Here is a 25,362-nt window from a genome sequence, read left to right as displayed (position 1 = left end):
CCACAATGCTATTTAAAAGAACACAAAATATACTTTATTACGTGAAGAGTAATGCTTTTTTTTAGGCAGATGGCAATTTTATAAATCTAAAGGTTTTTTAACAGCTGCTGGGACAGAAAACAAATTAATGTTGTGTTTGGATACTCAAGTTTTTTTGGTTTTTTTAACAGAACCATTAAGCCTAATGAATATTAAGGATTTAGTGTTGTTTTTTAAGTGTTTAAATACTCTAGCTCTTAATGTAATCTAAGTAATAGCTGGTAGGAGTTAGAAATAAAAGTCTTTTAGGACCTACTTAAAATAATGCTTTCAATCGAAGGCACGTAACTGGTGACTCCTGTATAAACCCCATAAACCCCTGCAAAAGCACAGTCTGCGCCCCAGGACACAATGCCAACAATAAACCCTTTGCTGGGCTGAGCACCTAAGAGCACCAGTGGTCCTCCACCACCCCCTCCTCAGCTCCAGCACACAGCAGCTTTTCTGTTACCAGAACAGATTTTCCATTAAATGGTTTATTTGCGTACACAGCTGTACGTTCTTTCGGGCTACTGACCACCACCTCGGTATGCAGCAGGAGAACAGAAGAGCTCCTCGTCTCAGTTCTACCCCATCATTTGCTCTCATTTGAAATCTCTTCTTTTCCTGGTAAACAAACGGGTGTGATACTGGTGCTAATCGAGGCTTTATGCTGCAGTCTAACGCGCGCAGCATCATTGTCAAAGCTGACAAGATCATTTTTATAACCTTCATGAATAAAAGTTTTTTTTCTGCCCAAGCTGCTGCTTAGCAAAATGAGCGTTGGTTCAAAATCCCCAGTTTAATCCTCAAAGCTGAGGGGTTTCTTTGATCAACTATGACATCAGCAGCTGCTAGAACCCAGTTGTCCTACAAAAGCGAACCACCTCCTAATCCTCCTTGCTCTGTAATTAACATTACTTGCCAGGAAAATTCTCCAGGCTGGGCTTGCCTTCCTCTGTATATACGCTCCACAGTTCCACTTCTCTGCATTCCACAAACTGCAAAACAATGAATGCAGCAATAAATGTTACACATTTTAAGATTTGGACACTGAATTATTATGCTCCTGTGGATTAAATTAAGTTAATGATTCTAAATGTAATTCCTAGATTGTTTTGGCATGGTAAAATTGCTTGCAAATAAATATTTGATTTAGAGTACACTTTTCATTAGTTGGTATTACATACATCCTCTGGAAAAGGTCTGTAATCAAGAGAGACAGTTTTGTTTAGGAATTTGGGCATAGAGAAGGAAGTGTATTTGTTCGGAATGTAAATTAAGGTAATTGGAATATATGGATAGTCTAATCTAAAAGATAAGAGGAACAATTACGCTTTTACATTGTAAAATGTTTCTCCCAAAACTCAGTCTTGGATCTTGAGTAATTTTACAGAGTAGCTAATTTAGCAGTTCAAGCATTAAAAAAAAAAAAAAAAAAAAAAAAAAAAAATCCCCAACCCATTACCCTGCAATAAGGGCATTCATTCAGTGGCCTTTTCCCCTCACAAATACTTCTGGAGCGTGGTTCAATTTTCCTGTCCGAAACAATGCCAAGCAATTTAAAAGCAACAACAATTTAGTTATTCATGGAACTGCATTCTCCAAAAGAGAGCTGGAATAAACCAATGGTTCAGCTTTTTACTGTCTTCAAGGGGAACTAAACTGAGTTTCTGGCATTAACCTGCAGTGCTAGCAGCAACAGGGAGCCTCAGGCAAGACCAAGGCCTGTTAAAATAGTAAAAAATTTAACAGATAAACATGAGGTCAATATTAGTAACTACAGGGAGTGCCAGTCACACTGTGCCATTATCATAACATTTTTAGTTTTGTTACTGTTCCTCCCTGTTAAACACCAATTGTAGCACTTGCCATTTTGAAAATCAGAGTAACGTGAAGGGGGTAATCTGATTTTTAAAACGAACATTCTACAATGAGGTGTGGTTCTGCCTCATCAACTTAAAGGTACTCAAAGAAAATCTGAGAAAGCCACGGTATTACACCTGCTACTTAACTCTTACAATAGCTTAGCTGAGTAACCCTTCACAGCCCAGCATCTGTAGTTCACTGCGGGCTGATAATTAGCAAGAACATCACAGCGTGGAGCTTGGCCCCTTCATTACAGGAAACGTTCTGAAGTTCCGAGGCGGGTGCACAGAAGCGCATTGCTGCAAAGCAAGCTGTGTCCTGCAGTATCCACCTACCTGCGACCTGCCTCGCTTGCTCCGTAACAAAGCGCGACCATGGACCAGCAGCAGGCAGCACTAGCCAAAAGCATGTTAATGATTTTGCAGCAACTGCTAATTCCAGCTGTTTTGTACATTCACGCAGCACCTGGTTCAGAGACAGGAACTGCTATTTCCCCTTTGGAGTTTTTCCAGGATCCATCATCACTGCATAGCTGTTCACCTGCATCTCACAGAGACAACAAAAATAAGAGCAAGTGACTAGAACAGCTGGGCGTCGTCTTGAAGCAACACACAAGTGACACTCTGCAAGCAGCGCTAGACATCGTATTTCAGGTCTCCTTTGAGTTTACTGCAGGCTCATGAGAAGGTGATGCCGCATCACTTACACCCCTCTGGCTATTCGCAGGATCTAATATTATCAAATGCCACTGATTGGGGAGTGATAAAAATGTGTGGAGCTCCCAACTGTTACTGAGTTAAGCCTACCTGGGGTACCTTTCAGTATGCTTAGGTACACGTCCTTAAAAATGCAAGTAATACTTCCCAAAGTTAACAGCCTTTGTACTGTGTTTCAGAAAGGTTCTGCTGACCTTTCCAGGCATGTCTGCGTAAGTCGGGGCTACTCACCCTGCACACCATCGGAACTGAGAACCACTCTTAACATGATGTTTAGGACCTACCATTATCATTAGCCTTCATGGTGCAGAGGGGGAGCTTCACACGGGTGCTAAATTTCAGCATTGTAGGTGGTCTTCTCAGGCCCCGTAACATACGTAACGGCACTGCTGTCTGTGTCCGCAGGCTGACCACAGTCACCAACTAAAGCAGTTAAGAAATATATTAAAAAAAATAAAAGCTAGCGTGCTGAAGAAGTCAACCTAATGAAGCAGGATTCAACTGTGATCTTCAGGGAATGGTACAAGGCCTCTTTACTCGAGATAACGGAAATACTGGTGAAGGTTCTGTGCTCACAGCTGGGCAGGCAGACATTAATAACACCACGGCTGAGTACTGGGAGCTGGAAAGGGTTTAGCAGATTATGTGGTTTCCTCAGAAAATTTGCCCTCCTATCCACTAGATTAAGCTGTGACTGTGCAAGACTCACGCTGCACACCATGTACGCAGGAAACCGATACCTATATTAATGAACACAGACTAATTAAATTGTACCAGTACTCTAAGAGTACACGCACTATATTTTTCTCCTATGATGGTGATGCTTTTGCTAGTTATATAAAACTGTTAGGAGACTGTACACTATTTCAAAGGTCACTACCACACTTTTTTTTTTTTTACTTTTTTTTTTTTACATAAACATCAGTGCTTTTTAAAGAATGGCAGAAATTGAAACATCTTCCAACTTACAAATACAAAATGCACTTTGACAAGAAATGGAATAGTTACCAAACAGAAGAAAATGTTTCTCACACTGCAACTTCTATAATTGTATTTACAAACCCAACATTTTAAATATAAATATTTACACAGAGATTTTCAAATTCTCAAATATTAGCACTTACTGATGCACTTTGCTGTTCCAAGAAGCATCCTTTTGACATTCTGCTACAAAAGACTTCACCACATTTTAATTCTACAAGGAGCATGAATAGAAATCAAAGGTCAAATTAATTCCACATTAAACAGGGTTAATTACAGAAAAACAACATCAGTTACACATTTATTTGCTCATTCATAAGGGAAAAACGGTAACTAGATTTTTATTTGCTTAAAATGTCTTTACTAAATGCACTGTTTTGCTGCATTACTTTCTGAGTAATGGGGGGCAAGGTAAATAATTCTCATACCACCATCATATATATCTAAATGTGGATGCTAATAAAGGCCATAGTGGATGGCTGTGATCGCGAGGGACAGTTACCCTTTCCGGAATCTGGAGGCTATTTTGCATTTGTTCTGTAGCAGCTCCACCACTTACACCTGCCTTGTTGCCAGCAACAACGGCACACGGTGCTGGTCAGTGCACTTCAAGAACTACACGGAATACAGCCTTCATTTATCCATTTCCATACATACCCAGCTTTCCCACTATTCGCCTTGAACACTAACCCTCACATCAGTTCAGTTATTCTGGGCTTCTACATAAACAGTAAATGTGTGCAACTATGAAATCAAACAAACTGTAAAGTAACCGTTGAGGTAAGCCTATGCCTTCCTAAAACACGATCACCTAACTGTGATTTTAAAATTTTGCTGTAAGCATACATGGACTACAGTATCTTCCTAAACTGCCTACTGGGAAGCAGGATGTTACTAAGAAATAAGTCTGAAATGCGGCATTCGGCAGAAATGGCCAAGTATTCCAGTTCTAACTTCCCTGGAGAGATGTAGTAACAAATGAAAGAACATTAAAAATTCTCGCTACACTGATCTTGTGAAATCTTTCATAAAATCATTCCCTTCTTCCAACATAATTACAAGCAAATCTCTAAGCAGCAGTGTTCAAAGAGCAGCAGCATGGGCATACGTACACACAGGCACACACAGAAACATAATTCTTTGGGGAGGGTATCAAAGAAAGGGCAATTGCTAAAAAATTCAGTGTACTGAATACACCTCATCATTACGGTATGTGAGCAACAGATATGGTTAATGAGAAAGGGCACCTGCATGTTTAATCCCTGAGAAATTAAGTCCCATAGGGCTGACACTGCCATGGTTGGCCTGCCTCAAGTAGCACCCATCCGATGTCACAAGAGAGAGCACAGCGGTCACCCAGAATGTCCCGCGCTTGCACTGGTGCGATGTGACCGTGGGGTGGTGCTTCAGGACTGGGACATGGCAAACCTGCTGCGGACCAGAAAACAAGACTATTCCCCTTAAGAGCGAATTTGTTACTCACTGCTAAAGGCTCTTCGAGAAAAAACACACCCTTTCTCTGCCTTTCTCTACACTGTTTCACCCACATGGACACGGATCTACAGTTACTGAGAATAAAAGGAAAGACTGTGACTGATTTACCGTGATGCTCGCACATCAAGGGTGTGCAGCGACCTGCCACGGGGCCAGGCGATGCTGACAGGACCAGCCCAGTATGCCTGTTGCCTAAACACGCACCTCGTAACTCTTGACAAGTCAGGAAAATCGTTCCCTAAAATAAAATGCCTGGACCAGAGTTGAACTGTAAGGTCAGCTGGAATTCTGGAGCTCTCTTAAAACTTTACTTCAGAAGTAAACTACTCAGTAGCTACATTGTTTAATAGGTACGCTACTGAAAACTAAGCATGAAACCACTGTTTCAAAGCACCACGATTTGGTCACTATTCAGGCCTTTCCAGAATGAAGTTCTGGGAATAGTTTGTACTTGAGAACTAAAGAGAGGTCTCCTACCCACCTGCTGCTGTGTATTTCGTTTTCCACTCAGTGTGTGCTCCTGAGATATCAGTTATGAAAGTAATTTTCACAACACTAGCCTGTGTCTCAGTTTTTGCTGGCAAAGTCTTTCCACAGAATGGGCCAAATTGCTTTTTGGGTGTTTTAACCTGAAAAGGATGAGAGAAGGCAAACTAACGGCCTTTCTTCCATAAGCCTCATGGGAAGAGTAACAAACAGATTTTGATACAATGACTCCCTGAACTGGAACGGTCCTTCCTTGCAAAGTTTAAAAAAACAGGCAGGTGGTTAGTGATGGCTCATCACTCTGGTAACTCAGAGCCTGACTTTTCTCCAGGTGTCCTAAGTGCTATGGAATTCTTGGGAAGTGATCACTGGGTCCATTTTATAGATAAGCAAACTGGATGCAAAAGATTTCACTGACTCCCCTGGCATCACTGATTTGTGATAAGGGCAGAGGAAGGTATCGAAAGAAAAAAACCCAGCAAAACTGAAGGGATGAGAAGATATGAATGAGGAGAGATACAGGGAGACAAAACTGTATATTAACATGGCAAGACACAGACTGAAGAAGATGCAGTAAAAGACCTGGCCCTGTCTCACAAAAGCTTATTGAAATGCAATAAACCTCACCTTACCTTAGGGACATCATAGGGGCACAACACTCCTGGGTGTGTCTCCACGTTAAAGGTCTCCGTGAACTGCAGCGTGATCAGGAAGCCATCTTCCACCTGGATATTGTAGCTGCAGGAGCTGAGCGGGGGATAAGGTGTTGGATAGTCAGGGCTGGTGATTTCTCCAATTCTTTCAGCAAAAGCCTGACTCTGACGGCTGGCTAGGAAAAAAAAACCAACACAAAATGATGACCATAGTCAGTTCAGCCTGAGTAAAGGTAGTGGATCTTTTTCTATACTAGTCTACCCCTTCAAGAAAGTTTCAGAGCCACTTGTCTAACTGCCTATGAAATGAAGCTAGTCTCACACATTTCACCAGCAGGCATTTGTCAGTGTTGAGAAAATTGCCCTCTCTCTCTCTGCTGTGGTAGGACCAGGGCACGAGCATTATCCAGCACTCCCGCCTCAGAAGTGGTGCAGGGCAAGACACCACCAGGAAAGCACTACTTAGACAGTCACAGGGCTGGAGGTCAGAAATAAGTGTGATAGCTGGAAGCTCATCAGAAACATTCCGAGGTGTTAAATTTGCAGCTTGTCTGCTGCACGGGAGCGTGTAGAGTGGTAGGATAGCTATCAGCTCCTCAATTCCAGAAGCCTCTGAATGCAGCTCTTTCTTTTTAATGCCTTTGTTGCCAGACGTTTAGAATGTAATTGTATTCTCTGAGCAAAACCAGCTGTGCCTCTTGCTGACACAATTGGAGCCACAAATGCTCCCTGCTGAAGAGAGGCAAGAAGGAACAGCCACAAGTGCCCCGAGGATCTCTGCTTGTTGACAGCATCTGATCACTGTGAAGTGGTGCTTTGATCAGCTGGGAACAAAGGCTTTATGATGTGCTGCAAAAGCTGTATGAGCAATCCTTTAATTGATGAGGAATGCTGGACTGGCTGATAACACCGACATATTTTTGCACCACTGTGACACTGAATTAATCGTAAGAGGGAAATTGTTTGTCTTTTTGAATTGTATCCTCAAACACACCATGCTAACCTCCACCAACAAAAGTGCCATTATCCAGTCATTAATTAGAGATTATCATCGAAAATAGACCATACAGTTTAAAGGTTGTCATTTTAATGGAAGGGGAGCAAGTTGTGAATGAGAAAATGAACATCATTGTCCCTTAACTAACCATGGATTTCATTAGCCAAGATTCTAAGCTCCTTTTACTTCAGAGAATGAAACCTGCTTCCACCCTATACCTGTGCAACCGCTCTACTTGCTGCTACAGGAAGTATTTGGATACAAGCCTTTAACTTGGAAAGGAAAGCAGGTATGGGTAAAAGGATGATCTTTTTGTTTTGTGTTTGCGTGGCTCTTAGCACGACTACAATACCACAACACAAGTAATGATGCACTTGGGTACTAAGTGTTTCTTTTAGCACAAGCTGTAAATTCAGAACGATCTTTCTCTGTCCATCTTCCCAAAAAGTTATGAGCAGCTGCTTTTATTTGACATAAACCTATCTATCACCACAGTGACTGAGCATCTCTGCATGCTCTACTCTGAATTCATTGTCCTATGTTTTCAAACACAGCTGACAAATAGACAGAGTAAAACAGTTAATAAATACCTAGAAATGCCTATTCTGTTAAAACTGAGCACTCTCCTAATTTTTAAATCCTGTTTGAAATGCCTTTCTTGGTCCAAAGAAGCAGAGAAAGTTTGACTAATTCACCTGGAGGTGCTGCTGCCTCTGAGTCTAGCCCAACAGCACACTGCTTTGCACTAGCAGAAATCCGTTGAGCTACAACGGGAATTAAATCTTTTCCTTTCATGCTATAGTTGTAGAGGATTATCAGCAAGTGGGTTTTTTCCTTAATTGTTATTACCTCATTCTTCCCAGCTAAGTGCACGTTTCTGTAATTCCACCGATTGTGCCTCAAACTACAGAAGCATTTGATGGCTGTGTAAGAATAAAGCATGTTTTCCAGCACGCTCTCCTGAGCTGCTGCAGGTGCTGCTTACAATACTGCCAGAGAGACAGAGTTCACTGCCTCTCCCCAGGCTTTAAGGTCCTGCTATAATGCTTCCTTCCACCTGCTGCAAGCCCAGGTTAAGAAACACCCCAAAACCTACTTGATATGCAGCTTTAGCAGTATACTGCTCACAGCCATAAGTGCAAAAAAATCTGCTTCTCTTAAAAACTGAAATTTCCTCATGCTGCTAATGTCTGTCCCAGCTCTACAGCCCCTACAGGAGTAGTCTGAAGGCAATTACAGGAAGAGATAGGAATGAAAATATGAAATCCTTGGGTGTGAAAAAAGACTCAGCGTGAAGTCTTACCCTAAGCATACAAGCCACAATATAATGAGTACTATCTTTACTCCCTTAACTGCCTACTGAAATCATTAGGAAGTTAGAATCTCAAACCTTCTGCTAGTTCTGCATCAGAATCTTTTCCTGTTACCTACAAAACCATTATTCCCCGGGCATGGGATCCACTGTGTAAAGAAGGGATACTCAGGTTGATAAGGTTAAATTTTCTCTTACAAGAGCTAGAAGGCAGCAACACCTTGGCTTCTATTTACTGTAATGATCATGTAATCTTCCTTCCTTCGAGTATGTTTAAAGGAAAGCTATTAGACTAAACTCAGCATGAAAATATATAAAAGAGAAATGGTGGAGAAAAGACAACTGTGTGGTAACACACACACACATTCACACACACATATATATGCATGTAGAGAGAGAAAACCACTGCATATAACCAAACGCTACAGTTTCTGAAGGCTGTTCTTTCTCTAGTAATAAAAGGGCAACGGGACACATGATGAAATTAAAGGCCAAAAAACACAAATATGATACAAAACTGGGATTAAGAAATAGCATATAATTAATCTGTGCAACATGCTGTCATACGAAATTTAAGGCAAACTTTTATACGCTAGTGCCATTAAGTTCAGCTTAAGCTAAGTAGCATACAGACAACACAGGATCTATTGCACAGGATTACGCTTCTCTATGGGAGTATACTTTAAAAATCACTTACTGAACTGCATCTTCCACTGAAGCATAAGGTGCTGGCCAAGTATCAAAGGCAGGAGGTAGGACTTGAGGGATCCTTAGCCCAGATCCATTCTAGCAATGCATAGTCCAGAATTGCTCTGAGCTGCCCAGGTGCTGGTTGAGAGGCTCTTCAGGGCAGTGATTGCTCTGTGTTCACGTAGCAAAAAATAGCACCATGCCTCTGCACAGAGCTGGGATCGCCACACGCTGTTATAGCACAAATAAGAACAGTGCCCCATTAATACCCTAGTAATTCAGAAAACTAGCCTTCACCTTGTTTTGAAGGACTAAAGGAGAAAGATAGAGACTAATAGTTCTTCATGTTTCATTACATATGTCTCCTTTAAACTCAGTTTCCTAATTTTGATGCAAGATTTTCATAATACAGTTTGAAAAAATACAAGTCATCACTAATAAACTCTCTTGACTTGTGCTCACATGAGTAGCCAAAACTGGCAGACCCAACAGAAGATACTCTGCTAGTCCAAGGGAATTTGCAGCTTGAAGATGAAAAGGCTTAGACTGGACCTTACTCTTCTCCTAATACCACCTGAATGTGGCCACTGGGAGTTCCCTTTGTCAGGGCAGTATTTTTTTCCGTAAGTATCCAAGCAAGAAAGTCATAAACCAGCCAGCACAAAAAGGATCAAAATAATTTTTAACATCTGCCAGCAGAAATGCTGCCCCGTGGCTTACCAGTCCAAGCTTTAGAGCTGTCCAGAGAGTGCTCAGTTATGCTTAGGCCATATTTTTATTAGAATCACGGTGAGCTGTTTGCCAGAGGCTTGAACTCTGAAAAATGACCCCCTCAAAACTTGCAAGTCCATTGTCATTGGCTCATTAGGTCTCCAATGAAAGGTGGGCCATAAATTGTATCACTGAGCCCTGACAAAATTTCAAGCTGTTTTGATCACAATTCATTGTGACCAGGAAACAGCTTCTGAAAAAGATTAAATCCAGCAGAGGTAAGCCTTGGTAACGGCTTGCACAGCCACTCTACACCCAAATCAGTTCTCTGCGGCATCTACCTTCTACACCACTTCCTAAGTGTCTTCCCGGTAAGTCAAGGCAGTGATGTTACCTCTCATTTTGCAGATGGATGTTCAAAGCTGGTATCAAGCGACTTGCCCAAGACCACACAGAAGTCTGCAAATGCAGTGACTTGAAATGAGCCAAGTATCTCATCTAAAAGACTCTCTGTCCCTCCCATTCTCACTTGGAAAAGGGTTCCTCCCCCGTTTACTCCAGGCCCTAAAGAGCAGAGATGGGGTTAGAGAAACTGAGCCTCATAAATTACAATTAAAAGCAACTCCTGCTAAATTGCAGAAATAAGGAAATGCTGGTTGACCAATGCTCCTTGATCCCTCGAGCTTTTTAAACAAAGCGTTGTTTTAGCTTCAGCAGTTCGCCTACAGCTGCTCAGCTCTGACTTGTTAACTTCTTGTAATAATCATCATGTTTCCTCCACAGAGTTGGGGAGTTGTAGTCACTGACAAGTACGGAGCACGACATTTCTCCAGCATGTTTCAAGAAGATGGTCCCTGTCCAAAGAGGGTACAGTCTAAAAGGACAACAAATGGATATTAACGTGGAGCAGCGAGAGGCACTGTGAGGGACTGAGACAGTATCAACTGATGCCACAACAATTGCGTTGAAGAACAGCATTTCTTGTGTTGCATCTTTTGTGGGGAGGGCAGTTGCCTTCCCTTGTATGAAGGCAAGACTCCTACACTGCCCTGATGACATTCATATTAATTTATCGAACTCCTGGAACTCTGAGGCTTTGCCCACCAGAACACATTTCAGCCATATGGGAGATATGGCCAGAGTCACTAAATTTGGACTAAAAAAAAAATAATTCAAACCTTTCCAAAGAATGAATGGTCTCTGAACATGAATAGTTTCAATCTACAAGTCTGGCTGCAGACAAGAGCATATCTAAAATGAACATTAGGGAACAAATGCGTGGTTCTGGTCTTGTTGCAGTATGAGAACTATGGAAGGTCAAGCAACAAGAGCTGGACAAGAAATTGAAGAGTCTTCAGGTAGCTCTGATGCTCAGGGGCCTTTTACAATGCCTTCTCTCTTATCAGCTCCTGCCTTATCTACCTTCTTCTTTCCATAGTGACACATGGGAAATGCAAGAAAATGAATGCCCCAGAGGCTGCCATCAGCTTTCAACAAGGAACAGCCTCTTTATTGTCTTCAGAATGCAGGTCTGAAAGGCAAGAAACCAAGATATACAGGTCACACAAGAGAAGCCTGCAGCCCTTGGGTGTTCTGCAACAGGCAGGTCAGGAGGGAGGGCAAACCAGCTCTTCCCAGCACATCTGTCTCCATCTCTGCCTAAGCGAGGAGAAGCTTAATTATATCACGCTGGAAAACAAAGGAGAAAAAAAGAGCCTGTCAATATCAGCCTGCTCAGACAGGAGCCCAAAAATCAAAGGGGCAGCTTTTGCCCTCATCTCACAAAGGCGATCCACAGAGACCTTTGCTTTGCAGCCCAGCCCAGTGGCTGGAGCGGCTTCACCACATGCATCTAAAGGCCTCTGAAATGTGAACAGGTTCCAGCGCATCACTGCACCATAGTAATTCCCAATGCACATGTCTCCACCCATCAAGGTAGCCCAGCCCTTCAACATTGCTGATAAGCTCCCTCTGCTAGCGTTATGTTCAAGGAGGGGGGCCTAAATGTGCACACATGAATGGTCAACGCAAAGCTGCTAGTCTGCGAGTTCACAACTATTCATTTTGCACCTTCACATTATGACCAGGCACACGCTTTATACCGTAAGTAAATCCATATACTTGTGCTAAAAGCCATCACTTCATGGATGAATAAGTCTGTTCCAATACACTGGAGATATGAGGAGTTTGAATCTTGAATCAGACCCAGGTAGCCATGGCTGGAGAGGGTTTGTAATAGGCTGGAGTTGGCAAGCTAAATGCCAAGGTGGCCTTAAGCACTGGAAGTTAGATCCAATTCTGCATTTCAGCACTAGGGAGCTCAAAGAAACTATCTTCCCATCTATGACAACATTTAGTGAGCAGTATGTGCGCTGGTTCTTTCCAGACAGGATTCAGCTCCAGGTGGGCAAAGCTGCACCCACAAAGGATGAATCTGACACTGCGTGTAGGCACATGTTTCACTGCAAAGTGAATCCTGAGGTACCGATCACTGCGCTGATTCAGACAGACACTTTGCTGCCTGACACACATAAGCTTTCCCTAGTTGTGAAATGAAAAGCGGAGCCAGGCAGAATTCAGCTATGCTGTATGCCCTTCTGAACAAGGGATCTGTGTCTGGCCTTGTCTCCCATCTAATGAGTGGATCATTGTATCCGGTGTTAGTGATATGTGGACCATGCTGCTTCTTGACCTGTGTCCTTCAAGCAAGAGTAGGCAAACTATTTCTCTATTAGACTTTGCAACTTGATTGTCGGTTTTTCCAACACGTCTACTAACTCGGGTCCAGAATACTCAGTACATCAGTACCCAGGGAGCAAGATATACTCAGTTTTGTAAGGCTGGCTACACTGGCAGCCATGAAGACTGGAAGTGTCTGCAGTGGGAAGCGTAAGACAAGCTTCTTGCTTCTCCATTAAATATGTCTAAAGCTGCACACAGGTGGATGCTGCCTAAGGAGCAACAAAAACCAACTGCCAGTGCACCATTTTACTGTGACACAATATTGCTGTCCCTAACGGCATCAATTAACCCACAGCCACTGTGCAAACCAGGGCCTCTGCTCACAGCCCTGACTAACCCCCTGTACCTTCTTCCAGCTGCACCAGGCACATAGGCAATACTGAAATCAACAACAAAAACCTACAGCTTTCATCTCGATGCTAGTTTTGGGACTGGATTTAAGTGGATGTTGTAGGTAGGGAAGTATTTCCTGATCTAGCAAGAGCTCACCTGTGCATGTCCTCTTGTTTTCATGCAGTGTGTAGCCAACCCGACAGCTGCAATAGTAGCCCCCCACATAGTTGTGACAGTGATGATTGCAGAGGGGTTCACCATCAAACAGCTGTTTGCACTCATCGATATCTAATGGGTGAAGCACAGAATTAGGCAACCAACACCCTTCAACAACACTTTGTCTTGGTCTGAGCCACACTGTGTTTTGTGAGGTTGGCTTGTTTGCCTTTGGTTGCTGCGCCCTTTTGCATCTACCTCTGTGCAATGAGACCACCTTCTCCCACCTCACACCAGCAGCCACAGTCTATGAGAGCACAGGGAAGCGCCAACCCCACCATAGCTGTGTCTGTTTCATCTGCGAGAGGGGCTGGTCTCTTACCTTCAGCAGCATAAAAGGCCTCGAAGCCTGTGAATGGTTTCTCGTTGGAGTAGTCAGAGCGAAACACTACCATGAGGTGGTTGTCAACAGAGACGTATGTCTTGTTGCCCGGAGCCTCCTCAGTATCTGTACTATCCTTTCCACACAGCGTAGCCAAGGTCCTCTCAGCAGAGCTCAGCTGAAAAATGGTCAGACAAATGTACCAGATGAGCACAGAGCTTTGCTCTTCCCAACCTGCTGCCATGCCTTGGAAAGCATGTGTTTAGTGGTGTGAGAATGGAGGCTTGGATGCTCTCACAAGGTGCTTCTGGAGGTCTGTCCAGATCCAGGGACAGATAAGAGCAGATTTCCCCTATTCTCTGTGACTTGAGCCCATAATTTTTTCTCTCTTTTTCCTTTCAGAGGCCCACATAAAGCTGTGATGCCAGCCTGGGCTATCAGCACCATGCTTTGTTTATAATGCTCTTGTTAACTTGGCACTCTCAGTGACAATCAGATCTTGGTAAAGCCAGAGACAACTGGAGTAAAAAGGTTTCATACACCGACAAATTCAAATGTATAGTAAAAGGTCTCTTTAAACCAGTGACTCACTTGCTCTATGATTCAGTTATTACAGTTCCAGCTCTTCATTTACCTCTTGTTTTTAATACAAGAGAAATGTTCTGATACATGGGGTTCATGTTGGACATGGCAGTGATGGAACTGGGTACTACAGACCTACCAGAAATGAGTACTCTGTCCTGTCCAAAGGAAATTACATGAAGAACAACACGGATTTGGGGAATGGGAGCAACTTGCCATATAAACCCATGGAAATGAGATCTTCCTATATGGGAACAAGGCTGCTTGATTTGGTTCCATCAGATTCAAAAGTATTGCTGATGCATTGGTTTTGCATACTCCCTGGGTATACAGCTCCCTCTTTAACGTGTATCAGGCCCATGCAAACAACAAAATGAGTGCAGAGGTAGCATGGCCTCAAATTACCCACAGGGACACATGGACTAGAGCACATGCTAGCACATGGAGTGCAAACCTTTCAGGGACACTGCTGATCACCCAAACACTTCCCGAAGACAGTATCTTTGTTTCTTTTCCCGAGGTCATTTCTCACATTAGCTAGCAAACACAGGATAGCAAGTGCACGTTTAGACAAGCTGACACTATCTTGTTTAGACTATCGCTTACACTTTTACAGTCTCCCATTATACTCTGTGTAAAGCACTGCTTGTTAATTTAAAACACACACTGTAACTTCAGCAAAATGAAGCTCAAATGTTGTTTTGGGCAAAATTTCAAACCTTTTACTTCACGAGAGGGGAACATCAGAATTTTCGCAGCACAAACAACTCAAGTTTCAGATGTTCCAACATGATGACAAGTTCTACTTCCTGGTCCCGTGGGCCTCAATAAACACATCATTTAGAAACCAGCTGAGCCTGAACTTTGCTAGTAGACTAGAATCAAGTGCTTACACAGTTATGTTGGTCCTGCATGTGTCCAGGATCACATATTGACAGTTTTTAACAACTTAGCCTGCTACACGTCACCCTGCCCAACACATACCTTCACATAATCGTATTCACACAGGTAGGACAGCTCCAGGTTGAAATGTGTGAAGTAGATGCGGACAGAATATCCCTTGGGGACAGTAATATTCCAGATCCTCTCCTTGTGATTTGGGTAGACATTTGGGAAGTTGGGAGACGTGATCCTCCCATACATTTTCTCCAGCACAATGCTGCTGCTTACTCCACTGTAAAGCATAGCTAGCAAGACAAACAGCCTGTGTCAAAGGAACAGAGATTAATGGAGAAAGAGTGAGCATCAACTCAGATTGTACCCCAAAAGCCACACATCCAAGTTGCCAGTCTTGGTACCAAATCACAGATATCTTAGTGCTAGCTGAATTCTTCATGCCCAACACCCTTCTCACTTGACGATGGAAGAAATCAGGAGGTACCACTGGAGTCGTACGGTAGCAACAGCTAAACAAGATGAGAAGCACACTCGTGCCTTCTAAGGCCTGCACAAACCCAAGTGGCCAGAGGAGCTGGGGAGGTCCCTGCGACTGCACTCACCTCATCGTGTTGCTCTCCTGTCTGAGCCTGCTCTGCTCTGAGCCCCGGGGAAGGAACCTCTTCTGATGTATTTGCATTTGGGGGTGGATGTATTTATTGTGTGTGCTCTGCTGTGTTTGCCTGGATGTTGAACTCTGATGTTTATCTCCCTTCCACCCCCTTCAGCCTGCTGAGTTCTGGGAACAGCAATTACTAAAAACCAGGCTTGTGTTCAGTGCATGAGGTCTCAGTCAGTGACAGGGAGAGGCAGGCAGAGATGGAGCGGATGGATTAGGAGTGCTGCAGGCTCTTGGAGGGAGCAGTAGTATCGCAGCTCTGCGGGAAGGCAGGCAGTGGGAGGAGGTACAGAGTGGCTCCAGACAGTGTCTGCACTGGAGAGCGAGGGGAGCTGGGCAATGCTCTTTCCCTCTAACCAACTGATCTACAATTACTATTAATGCAAACAGCATGTTACTGGAAGTACAGTTTCTTCCATTGTCAGAGCAGGAAGGTGTTGAAAACAAGATAATGGGACACATTACAGGATTTCAGAATAGTGAGTGAGTCTGGTTAGATGGTTCAGTGTAATGGGACAGGAATACTCAGGGGACACAACACTACAGCGCACACAGCCACAAGTTTAAGAGATGCCAAAGCCTTCCAGTTCTCAGCTGCACATTTTAATCCAGTGCAAACTTCTGTTGACTGAAACCTGCTCCATGCCTTGCTTATATGGATGAATTGCTTTCTATCGTCTCCGTCCTGGAACACCCATAAGGTAAAAAGGCATACTTAATAAATCATGTCTTTTGAACCTGGCTTGCCACAGAAACAAGACAAAAATCCTCTGTGCTCACATCTGCCTGTGTAACCCAGCTTACTAACTTTAAAAGCCCAATGGTCAATTTCTACCAATTTGGCAGAAGAGAAGCAGTTCCAAAGCTATCAGTGCAATGGAGATAGGCAGATGGATAAAAAAAATGAATTCCTATTACTGGGGATTCTCTGAGGAAAGAACTGAAAAATGAACTCAAGTTTCTTCTAAACATTTGTGGATCCACACAGGGATTTTACACCACTATAAGACCCCAAGGAATTCAACTAGGAGAGCCAACGCTATAGGACATAAAGCTTTATTAATTCCACTGCTTGCAGACTGCTTCTTTCCAAGTCCGCGTTTAGGTTTCCCACAAAACTCCTATTCCAGTGCATACGGAGATAAGCCTAAATTTATAGACGGTGAAAAGCCAGATATGTTAGTGTGGAACCTAGGTCCCACCTCTTCCCTGACAAAAACATACAGAGGAGAAAAACTGATTTGCAGCAGAGAACAGACTACCGCACTGCACATGCAGGAAATTTATACTGAGATATCCTGTAATTAAATGGACACCTTTTCACACTCATTTTTGAACAGCCAAAAAAATCATTACCCCAGGCAGTGAAGCTGGTTCTGGCAGGAAAGCAGGAGTTATTGCATGAACAAAACTAAAGCCAACAAACCATTGAGCAGACTGCAAACAGAAAACACCATTTAATAAAAATGAAGGAGAAAGCAGTAGCAGTAATAATTAATTTCGTAGCAGCAATACCTACAAGTACCTACCAGACAAGAACCCAAAGGTGACTAGCTTTTCCCAAGGCCTACTAGCTGCTAAAATGATCCTATCGACACGTGCAAGATGTGGACTTTATACTGGCTCGAAACAAGGGAAGAGAAAGAAAATTTTGCAAAAAAATCAATCTGTGCCTAACTGAGCTGATGCCTGATTCCCACAGACATAAATACTTCCAGAAGCATCCCACATCAGGCTTCCTGCTCAGTTCAGTAGCAGAGGCATGGAGAGTCAATTCTGATCTTAGGTCTGAAAAGTTTCTCACAGCCCCAGAATCTGATGAGGCCCCTGAAGCTGATAGTTGCCGCCTAGCACTCAAATAATCAAGCTGACTTAGTAAATTGTGATCCTGGAGACTGAGAAAATGAATGCTTGGTGCACATACTGGCTTTCCTCTGCCATGGTCTGTGGAGAGACAAGACTGCTGTGATTTTAGTCCTCAGCACCTGATGCAAACAACACCAAAAATGTTGTCCCTGTTTCTTTGCCCAGAAACCTTCCAGCTCCAAAAGGCCGCTGGGCATCAGCTAGCCAGGTGCAGCAGTATCTTGAGAGCACTGTGAAAGCTAACCTCAGGCCCCACAGATGCTCCTCTTGCCCACAATTTCCCTTTTGTCTGTGCAGGGCTAAGCCAGCCTGAAGGCTGAGTGGACTTCGTCCATGTCACTGCAGTTTCCAGCTGTCTGTAACTTGCCAAGTTACTGAACCACTTTAGGAAGCCTGGGTGTTATCTGAAATGACAGATGCCTCTTGAGAAGCCTGCCCAGCTGCCTTCTTGTTCCCCTGTCTCCTTCCATGCTTGAGGACTAAGGTAGCACAAAGGCAAGCCATTATTTTCAAGAGACCCACCAACATGTGTGAAGGTCAAGATTCAGAGAAAGGACTTCCCCTTAAAAATCCAACCTTCTGTGGAATAGAGGAATATGGAATGACACAGAGATACTAGAGAGATCTTATATGAGCCCATACTCTCCCTCAGACCCTGTACAGTCTCTCAAAATATGCTTTTACTACTCGACATTGAAGTCTGTCAAGGAAAGGTTTCAAATCCCTCCTATGGCAAGAGCAACTGCAGACAGCTAAGCCAGACACATGAATAAACCAGCAAGAGCAGAGCTGCTCAGCCAACACAGTGCCCCTCAGGCTGGAACCGCTAAGATCCAGAGACCTGACCTCTACTTTCCCTACAAAACCAGAGAGCCGCAGGAACCAACTGAAAAGATGAGAAGGCTGGAAAGCAGCTATGCAGCTAGGGCCTTCATCAAGGTTGTGTGAGATCCAGGCTAAGTCCTGGCTTAGCTCTTCAGTTCACATTTCCCTCTGACCCCAAGTTTTGAAACTAGAAAAACGTTACCCAACGTAAGTTCTGCCAAACCTATGTTCCTACAGAAAGACCGTCAGCTGTGACGGACTCTGAGATCCTGTAAAAATGAAGTCAATACAGTCCCACATTCACCTAGTCAAAAACATCCCAGACAGCTCTATTCTCAAATGGACCATGCAAAACCACACACTGCCTCAGAAAATCACCTTGTGCCAGGAGAGAAAACCATCTCTGGGCCTTTGAAAGGCAGCACCTGAGTTCTGACGGCAATTCCATGAAAAGCATTGCAATGACTGACCACAGTCAGGACCAGATGTTTCAGGTGTAATGAACAGGACAGTGAGCATCTGAACGTGCCTCCAGATCCGAAAACAGGCACAGTGCCAAAGCAAGAGGCTGGTTAATGAATGGAGGAAAAGCACGCACAGGCCTTCCTGGCTTCTAAGATGAGACAGTGCAGTCATCTAACATAGCAGTGGCTATCCTTGCATCACAAACCAGGAGAGCAAATGAGCACAATAGCTGCTTGCTGTGATCCCCAAAGACATTGGTCCCCACTGCCCCTTATTTCTCAAATGCCAGCTGTCTCTGCAGAGCCCTAAGAGATTGCTTCGATGCTTGCTGTTCCGTGGCTAAATCCAATCCTCCTGCACTGAGGGGTTCAGAGGACTGGGGGGAGGACGCAGCAAAGGAAAAGGCATTCTGTTTCCTCATTACAAATCAAATAGTGTGACTGACATCGAAAGACAAGCACACAGACGGAGCAAACAGACCATGGAGTGGGGCAGGGGGAAGAGCCTGGCTGCTGTGAAACAGGAAAAAAATAATCTTGCCAGGACAAAAATAGCAGAGAAAGCTCATAAAATGGGGCAAGATACTTTCTCTCTTCAGTTAGGGCGTGCTTTCCTCCTTCCCACACTCTCTACTGCTACCTGATTGTTTTATATTCCATTTGCAAAGAGGGACTCCAGTCCAGCTGCTACAGAATGCTAAGGCACATTTCTCCAGCAGCGAAAAAAATCACTGGACTTGTCCTCCCTACTCTGCGCTAACTGACTTCCAAAGGACAGTCAATGCAATTCTACAGTGTCATCGTCATCTGAAAGCACTGGGATCTGAGCTCAAATTGTCTGGGAAGATCAAAAAAACGCTGGAGTAAAGATAGTGGTTGACAGCTTTGCTCCTCTGGCATGAACAGAGCTCTCAAAAACAAGGGTAACCCTCATCTGTGTGTGGCTGGTCTCAGGCTGTGAACCATGACCTCTCCAGGAGCACCACAAAGCTCTGAGTGCAAAGCACATGTTTCTGAACATGGGTGTCCGTGTGTGTGCGCACACGTGTGCATGCCCATGTTAGAGACAACGCACACACAATTTATACATTATGTATGTGTACACAAACAAAACGATAATGTGCAAATACCTGTATAACTTCTGTTCAACTACACAGCTACAGAATCCAACAGCATGTAATTTTCACGTATGCCAGCCCATTTCAACCACTGCATGGATGTATATGTATGTATTTACACATGTGACTATACAAATTCCAGGGCAAACCCCTGCACCGCACATACTCATCCCCTTGGGGAGAGAATATGACAGCACACAAGTAAGAGATGCTGGTCACATTACTCTGCCTTCTCCTGGAAAAAACTCCCACTCTGCCACGAGGAAGACAGCATAAGAATTGCGTAGGTCAGAATCTCTTTTCCCCTTGCCTGTCTCCCCAGACCCATTAGCGTGGCTCTCAGAAATTGAACTAGCTCACAAAGCTACCGTCTCGCTCCCGCCCACATCCTTGGTAGCTGCAGCGTGTCTGCTGGGCTGGCTCCAAGTCTGTGACTTCACTGGAGCAGCTGTTTGTGCTGGGAAGAGAATTTGGTTACAATTCAGACACAGCTAGAGCCAAAGCTATGAAATACAGTGCTGTCTTCTCTCCAACCAAAGATGCTATGCACGTTACAGGCACAGCCAACACACTTTCCTTGGGTAAGCCTGCCTCCAAACAGCTAAGAGGAACAAAGGGGACGGGTGAATAACACACGTCTAACATGTATCTCTTGTCCAACATGAAGGCTCAAAGCAGGGAAGGCAAACTGGGGGCGACAAAGAAAACCAAGAAAAATATGACATATCTCTGTACTAGAGCACACAAAGACCAACCGTGGATGAGCCTATCAGGAACTCCCTATTGTGAACAGACTAAGGCTAATCAAAAACCTCCCCTGAACCTACCATATCCTCATTCAGCAAGCAGCTTGGCCTTGTGAAGTAATTAGGAGACTTTTCAGCTCCCAGAACAGCACCCAGGACTGACAATCTTATTTAGAGAGAGTAGTTTGGGGTTACACACCTGCCATGATGACTGCAAGGCCTGGAAAGTCACTTGCCAGCTTAGAATTTTAGCATGTTTAGCACTATTAGCATGTGGCATTCCCTCCAGCACACAGTCTCCACCAAGATGATCCACTTGAGCAGTAGCCTCTCTCCAAAATAATTCTTAGTCAAGGGAGAACTGAAAAGCAACCTCAGCAGGAGAACCATATCCACCTCCTGCTGGAGTTTCCATATAATCCTCCGCTGTTACATCCTTTCTCCTTTCCTATCTGCAGAACCAGACTCTGCAGCGTACAGCCACCACCACAAAGTTTGAGATGAAGGCCTTGTTTTTCTAAGAAGGGGAACCTAGACTTCATCTGCCACATCAAACCACAGCAGACAAGTTGCTCTCAGCTGAGAGCACAAGGTCTGCCTTCGGAAGTCAGAGCTTGGCTGCTTGTCTCTATTTTCATCTCCCTTTCATTTCTTCCTTCTTCTTTCATGACTGCTCTTCCTCTACGTGCCATAATTAACACTGTGAAGAACTGTATTCACCTCCCAAATGTATAACTTGCTGAGGACGGAGGAGGCAGTAAATTCGTGAGGCTCCCTCCCCCTCAGGTAGAGGGAGAAGCTGAGAAACATGCTGAAGAATAGGTTTCAACAGCATTAGGACTGGCAAATTCATTAAACCCACTTGCAACAGGCTTCTTGTCCATATATACAGCCAAATGCATTTTCTACTCACCCCTATTCAACTCAAAAACATTTTTCACCATTTCTCTTCCTCTGCAATTGTCCATAACCTCAATTTTTTCTAACAAAGAGGCTATTACCCCACTAATCTAGATAAACAGTAAAGCCAGCCTAAAGCGCTCCCAAAATAAGAGCTACTGCTCAGACATTAAAGAGTTAGCATGATATATTGAAATGGACAAATCTTCCCTCTGGCTAAATCCCTCACTGAATGCACACAACCTCATTCCTGCCTTTGAGAAAATAGATTGAAGGCCATGTCAGAGCCAACAGTCGCATCAGTCAGAACCCGTATATTAAAATACCTGTAGCACTCCAGGAAAAAATCCCAAACCTACCAAGCAACCAGCTATGCTAAACTTTTGTTTACCATCTCAATGGAATAATATGCCTTTCCCAACTATTTCAAATCGACCCCCCTTCAAAGAAGTCTTGGATCCCTGATTGTCCTCTCTTTGGGGAAGAAATTGGAGATAAGCGAGGTACCTTCTAGATGCCATCGCCTTTTACAAAGACTGGTCTTATCTATCTTATTTTTAAGGCAGGAATGTCAGATCTGTTTCTGCCCAAAAGAACTGGAAGTGTTCAAACCAAACAGTGTCTTTCAGTTTAGATCTAAGCTCACTTTTGCCAGAATTCCAACCTCCAGCTTTTGTTTCTTGCCCCAGGGGAAAAAAAAAAAAAAAAAAAAAACAAACCAAGCCCACCAGAATGCAGAGCAAGAGTTCTGTGCTGCATGGACACTTCACTCCTCAGCATCTTTGCTCATTTTTGCTTCTCTCACAGAAATCTTCACAAGGTGATAACCAGCAAATCATCCTTTCCTCCCGTATGCTTTTGTTTTGGGCAATGTCAAACACTTGGATTTGAGGTGAGATTGCTATTGTTTCACAGAGAAATTTAACTTTGTCTTTTAAATGAGTGGGACACTTACCTGGGCTTCCTGCTCCTCACTTTTCAACACGGTTAGTGAAATCCACAACACTAAATTTGCTGCAGGTATCATGACAAAAGCTTGAACAATAAAGGGAATCTGCAAAAAGAAAATAACAGCATTTAAATACAGTTTTCAACAAAACACAATTAAACAGAAGCACTACAAAGGAGGAGTGAGCCCGTCTCAGAAAAACCTGCATTTCAGAGATGGGCAGAGCTATAACCTGGCTGTACAAAAACAAATGCTCAGGTGTTGGTGCTCAAATACTCCTTGGATTAAGAGGTTACCAGACTGCTGAGCATAAGTGATTACATATGTGACTTTTTCACACCTGCTGGACATATTGCCACCTGGTTTTCCCTACTTACTGCAGGCCCACCACTTGTTGAGCCTCAAAGCTGCATGCAAAAAAAGCCCACTAGAAATTGCTGACATACCCTGGAGGCACTGGGCCTGCTGGCAAGCAAAGGGAGACTTGGCCGATGCTATAGCCCTCTAATTTAAAAGTCGGCACAGTCTATGAAAGTATATCCTAAATCGCCCCAGCCATAATATCTGCCAGTGATTTCCACTAGCCACCAAACAGTTGCAAGAGCTTACTTTGCTCCAGCAATGCTCAGCTCCGCTGGAAAGGCAAACAAAATCATTTGGCTATATGCAGCGTTAACTTGGTACAAGATCTGGGATCAAACCCGTATTCCAACCTGAATATCAAGGCACAGAGTAGTTAATGGTTTTACTCAAACTCTGAGCCTCCTTAGCTAACAATTAAAAGTGAAAGAAGAAACTCGGGGGGCCAAAATGAAAATACTTCAGGTACACCTCTGTGGGGCAGGCAAAAGGGAGACAGTCTTGCTATAGCATGTGTTTCTCTGAAGTGGCAGGAGCGATACAGAGCCACCAAGCAGCCAGCAAATTAAAAGATCATTGCATGTAATTTAAATGTTTGGCTGGGATCCCCTGAGGCCCGACAGGAAGAATCTCTGAGGAAAGGAAGGTATTTTGTTTGATGTATGTTAGCAAGGAGGAAACTGAGCCAGAGCGCTAGCACGGCTGGAAGAATTATTCTTGCTGAAGTCAGATTACTCTAACTTGTCTGTTAGCCTCTGCTTAGCAGCACTGTAATGACCCAAAATTGCAGCTGACAGATTGGTGCTGAGAGTTTGTCTCATTGAGGCTACCGCATGTGGACGGGCCATTACTCTTTCAATTTTGGTCTCTGATGCCTGTTAACATACATTAGGCTTTTCCATATGGTGCTTTTTAGCCTGGTGTCCAGGGCAGCTGCCTGGGCCTCTGTCCTCACCCACACACTCAGGCCCTGTCTAATGAAAATGGATGACGGCCCCAGCTTACTAATGGGACACAGATGGACCAAATGGTTTTTTGCTTTGAAACATATTTTCATTTAAGAAAGTCTCCAAAGACTGTGAGGCTTTTATTCTTCTATCACTGTAATATTCCCCCCTAATACACTGCAATCTTCAGGCAGGTGAGGAATTCAAAGTTGCGAGCTTTCAGTTTAACTGGATCTGGAAGTCTACAGACCAATGTCCTAGCCTAGTACTGCTATTTTGCTGATGGCCTTGACAGTCACTTGCATGTTCTCTCACTTTTCTCCTCTCCTATCTCACCTCTCCTACTCATACTGAAAGATCTTCAGCACAAGAAAGCAGCATTTTTTGAGGCAGACCTTCTGTTAAAGGAAGGCCTGACAGGCTGTTGAACCAGCCTCAGCTGAGGGACTGTACTGCCTCCTGCAAAACAAATAGAAATGATAAATTAAACTGTTTTACTATTATGAAAGCCTTGTGCAGACACAGCAAAAGGAGCCTCCGCAGCCACACGTGAGAACACGTGACTGAGGGGACTGCGCAATGGGCATGGCAATCAAGGGTCATCTCACAGCGGGACTCCTCATTCTTCACGTTATTCTGCTTGTTAATAGTATTCGTATTCCAAGAACAAACGGGCTTAAGTGGAGTCCAAATGCCAGAGAAGAGTCAAACACTTCCATGTAATTTGTGGGAAAACAAAGCTCATCTTTTAGATGACACCACTGTAGATGACACTCATGAACAAATGTGCAGAGTTAAGGTATGCAGTATGCAAACATCTGCCGCAAAATGGGAGCCATCTGTATCTTGGGCCAAGCGTCCAGTGCCACAAGTTGCCACTGCAACTGCCTATAGCCCAGTAGTGTTTTGCAAACAGCATTTCACACATCTCTTATGCTAACTTGCTCTTCGTGGCCAGCATGGGGCATCTCATACTCAATTTCATGCAGGCTAGACAGGACTCAGTTGCAGCCTGCATTGCCACAGAGATCTGGGAAGCCCCACGGGACGAACTCCCCTTTGCTGACTGCTCTGGTGACCCACTTGTTCTGCAGTACACCCTCGAGGAGATGGAGTTCCCTTGCGTTCTGCATCTGTACTCTGCACTGGGAAGTTCCCAAGGGCTCACGAGGCTGTCTCCAACTTTTCAAAGTGCTCCTTGTTATTTACGGTTTCTGCCCTCGTGCTAAGTCTTTTCAAATCATTTGGAAATAATCACCTTAATGCTAGGGCAGTGTTTGCCCATGACATCTGATTTACTAGGCAGTCTATCTTCCCAGAGAGGTGAAGCCTAGTTAAATGTTTCTGAGGGACAGGTTAAGTGTCTGTATGTGCACGTGTGAAAATGGGATGGGACTCAGGAAAACAATTCTCCTCCAATCTCTCAGCCTTCATTACAATTCTTCTTTTAAGTGCCAGCTCTGATTTATGGCCTGCCATTCAGAGGCTACGAAGGCCTGCAGCCAGAACT

At 43.9% G+C, this 25,362-nt stretch overlaps 1 protein-coding gene across 1 annotated transcript; it reads right to left on the bottom strand.

Moving 5' to 3' along the window:
• Positions 1-284: 284 nt before the first annotated feature.
• On the bottom strand, positions 285-15,322 carry MASP2 (MBL associated serine protease 2). The gene is given in 14 exon segments (XM_059830077.1): positions 285-451; positions 454-793; positions 796-1,019; positions 2,353-2,427; positions 2,888-2,918; positions 2,920-3,026; positions 3,573-3,586; positions 3,734-3,798; positions 4,894-5,012; positions 5,560-5,707; positions 6,197-6,393; positions 13,159-13,290; positions 13,541-13,718; positions 15,107-15,322. Coding segments are annotated over 14 exon segments (1,998 nt in total). The 5' UTR covers positions 15,308-15,322.
• Between the last annotated feature and the right edge of the window lie 10,040 nt (positions 15,323-25,362).

Source organism: Gavia stellata, chromosome 27, assembly GCF_030936135.1.
Source record: "Gavia stellata isolate bGavSte3 chromosome 27, bGavSte3.hap2, whole genome shotgun sequence".
In the NCBI taxonomy this organism is placed as follows: Eukaryota; Metazoa; Chordata; class Aves; order Gaviiformes; family Gaviidae; genus Gavia; species Gavia stellata.
The sequence above is the reverse complement of the archived record's forward strand: the minus strand, read 5'-3'. Positions and strand labels throughout refer to the sequence as shown.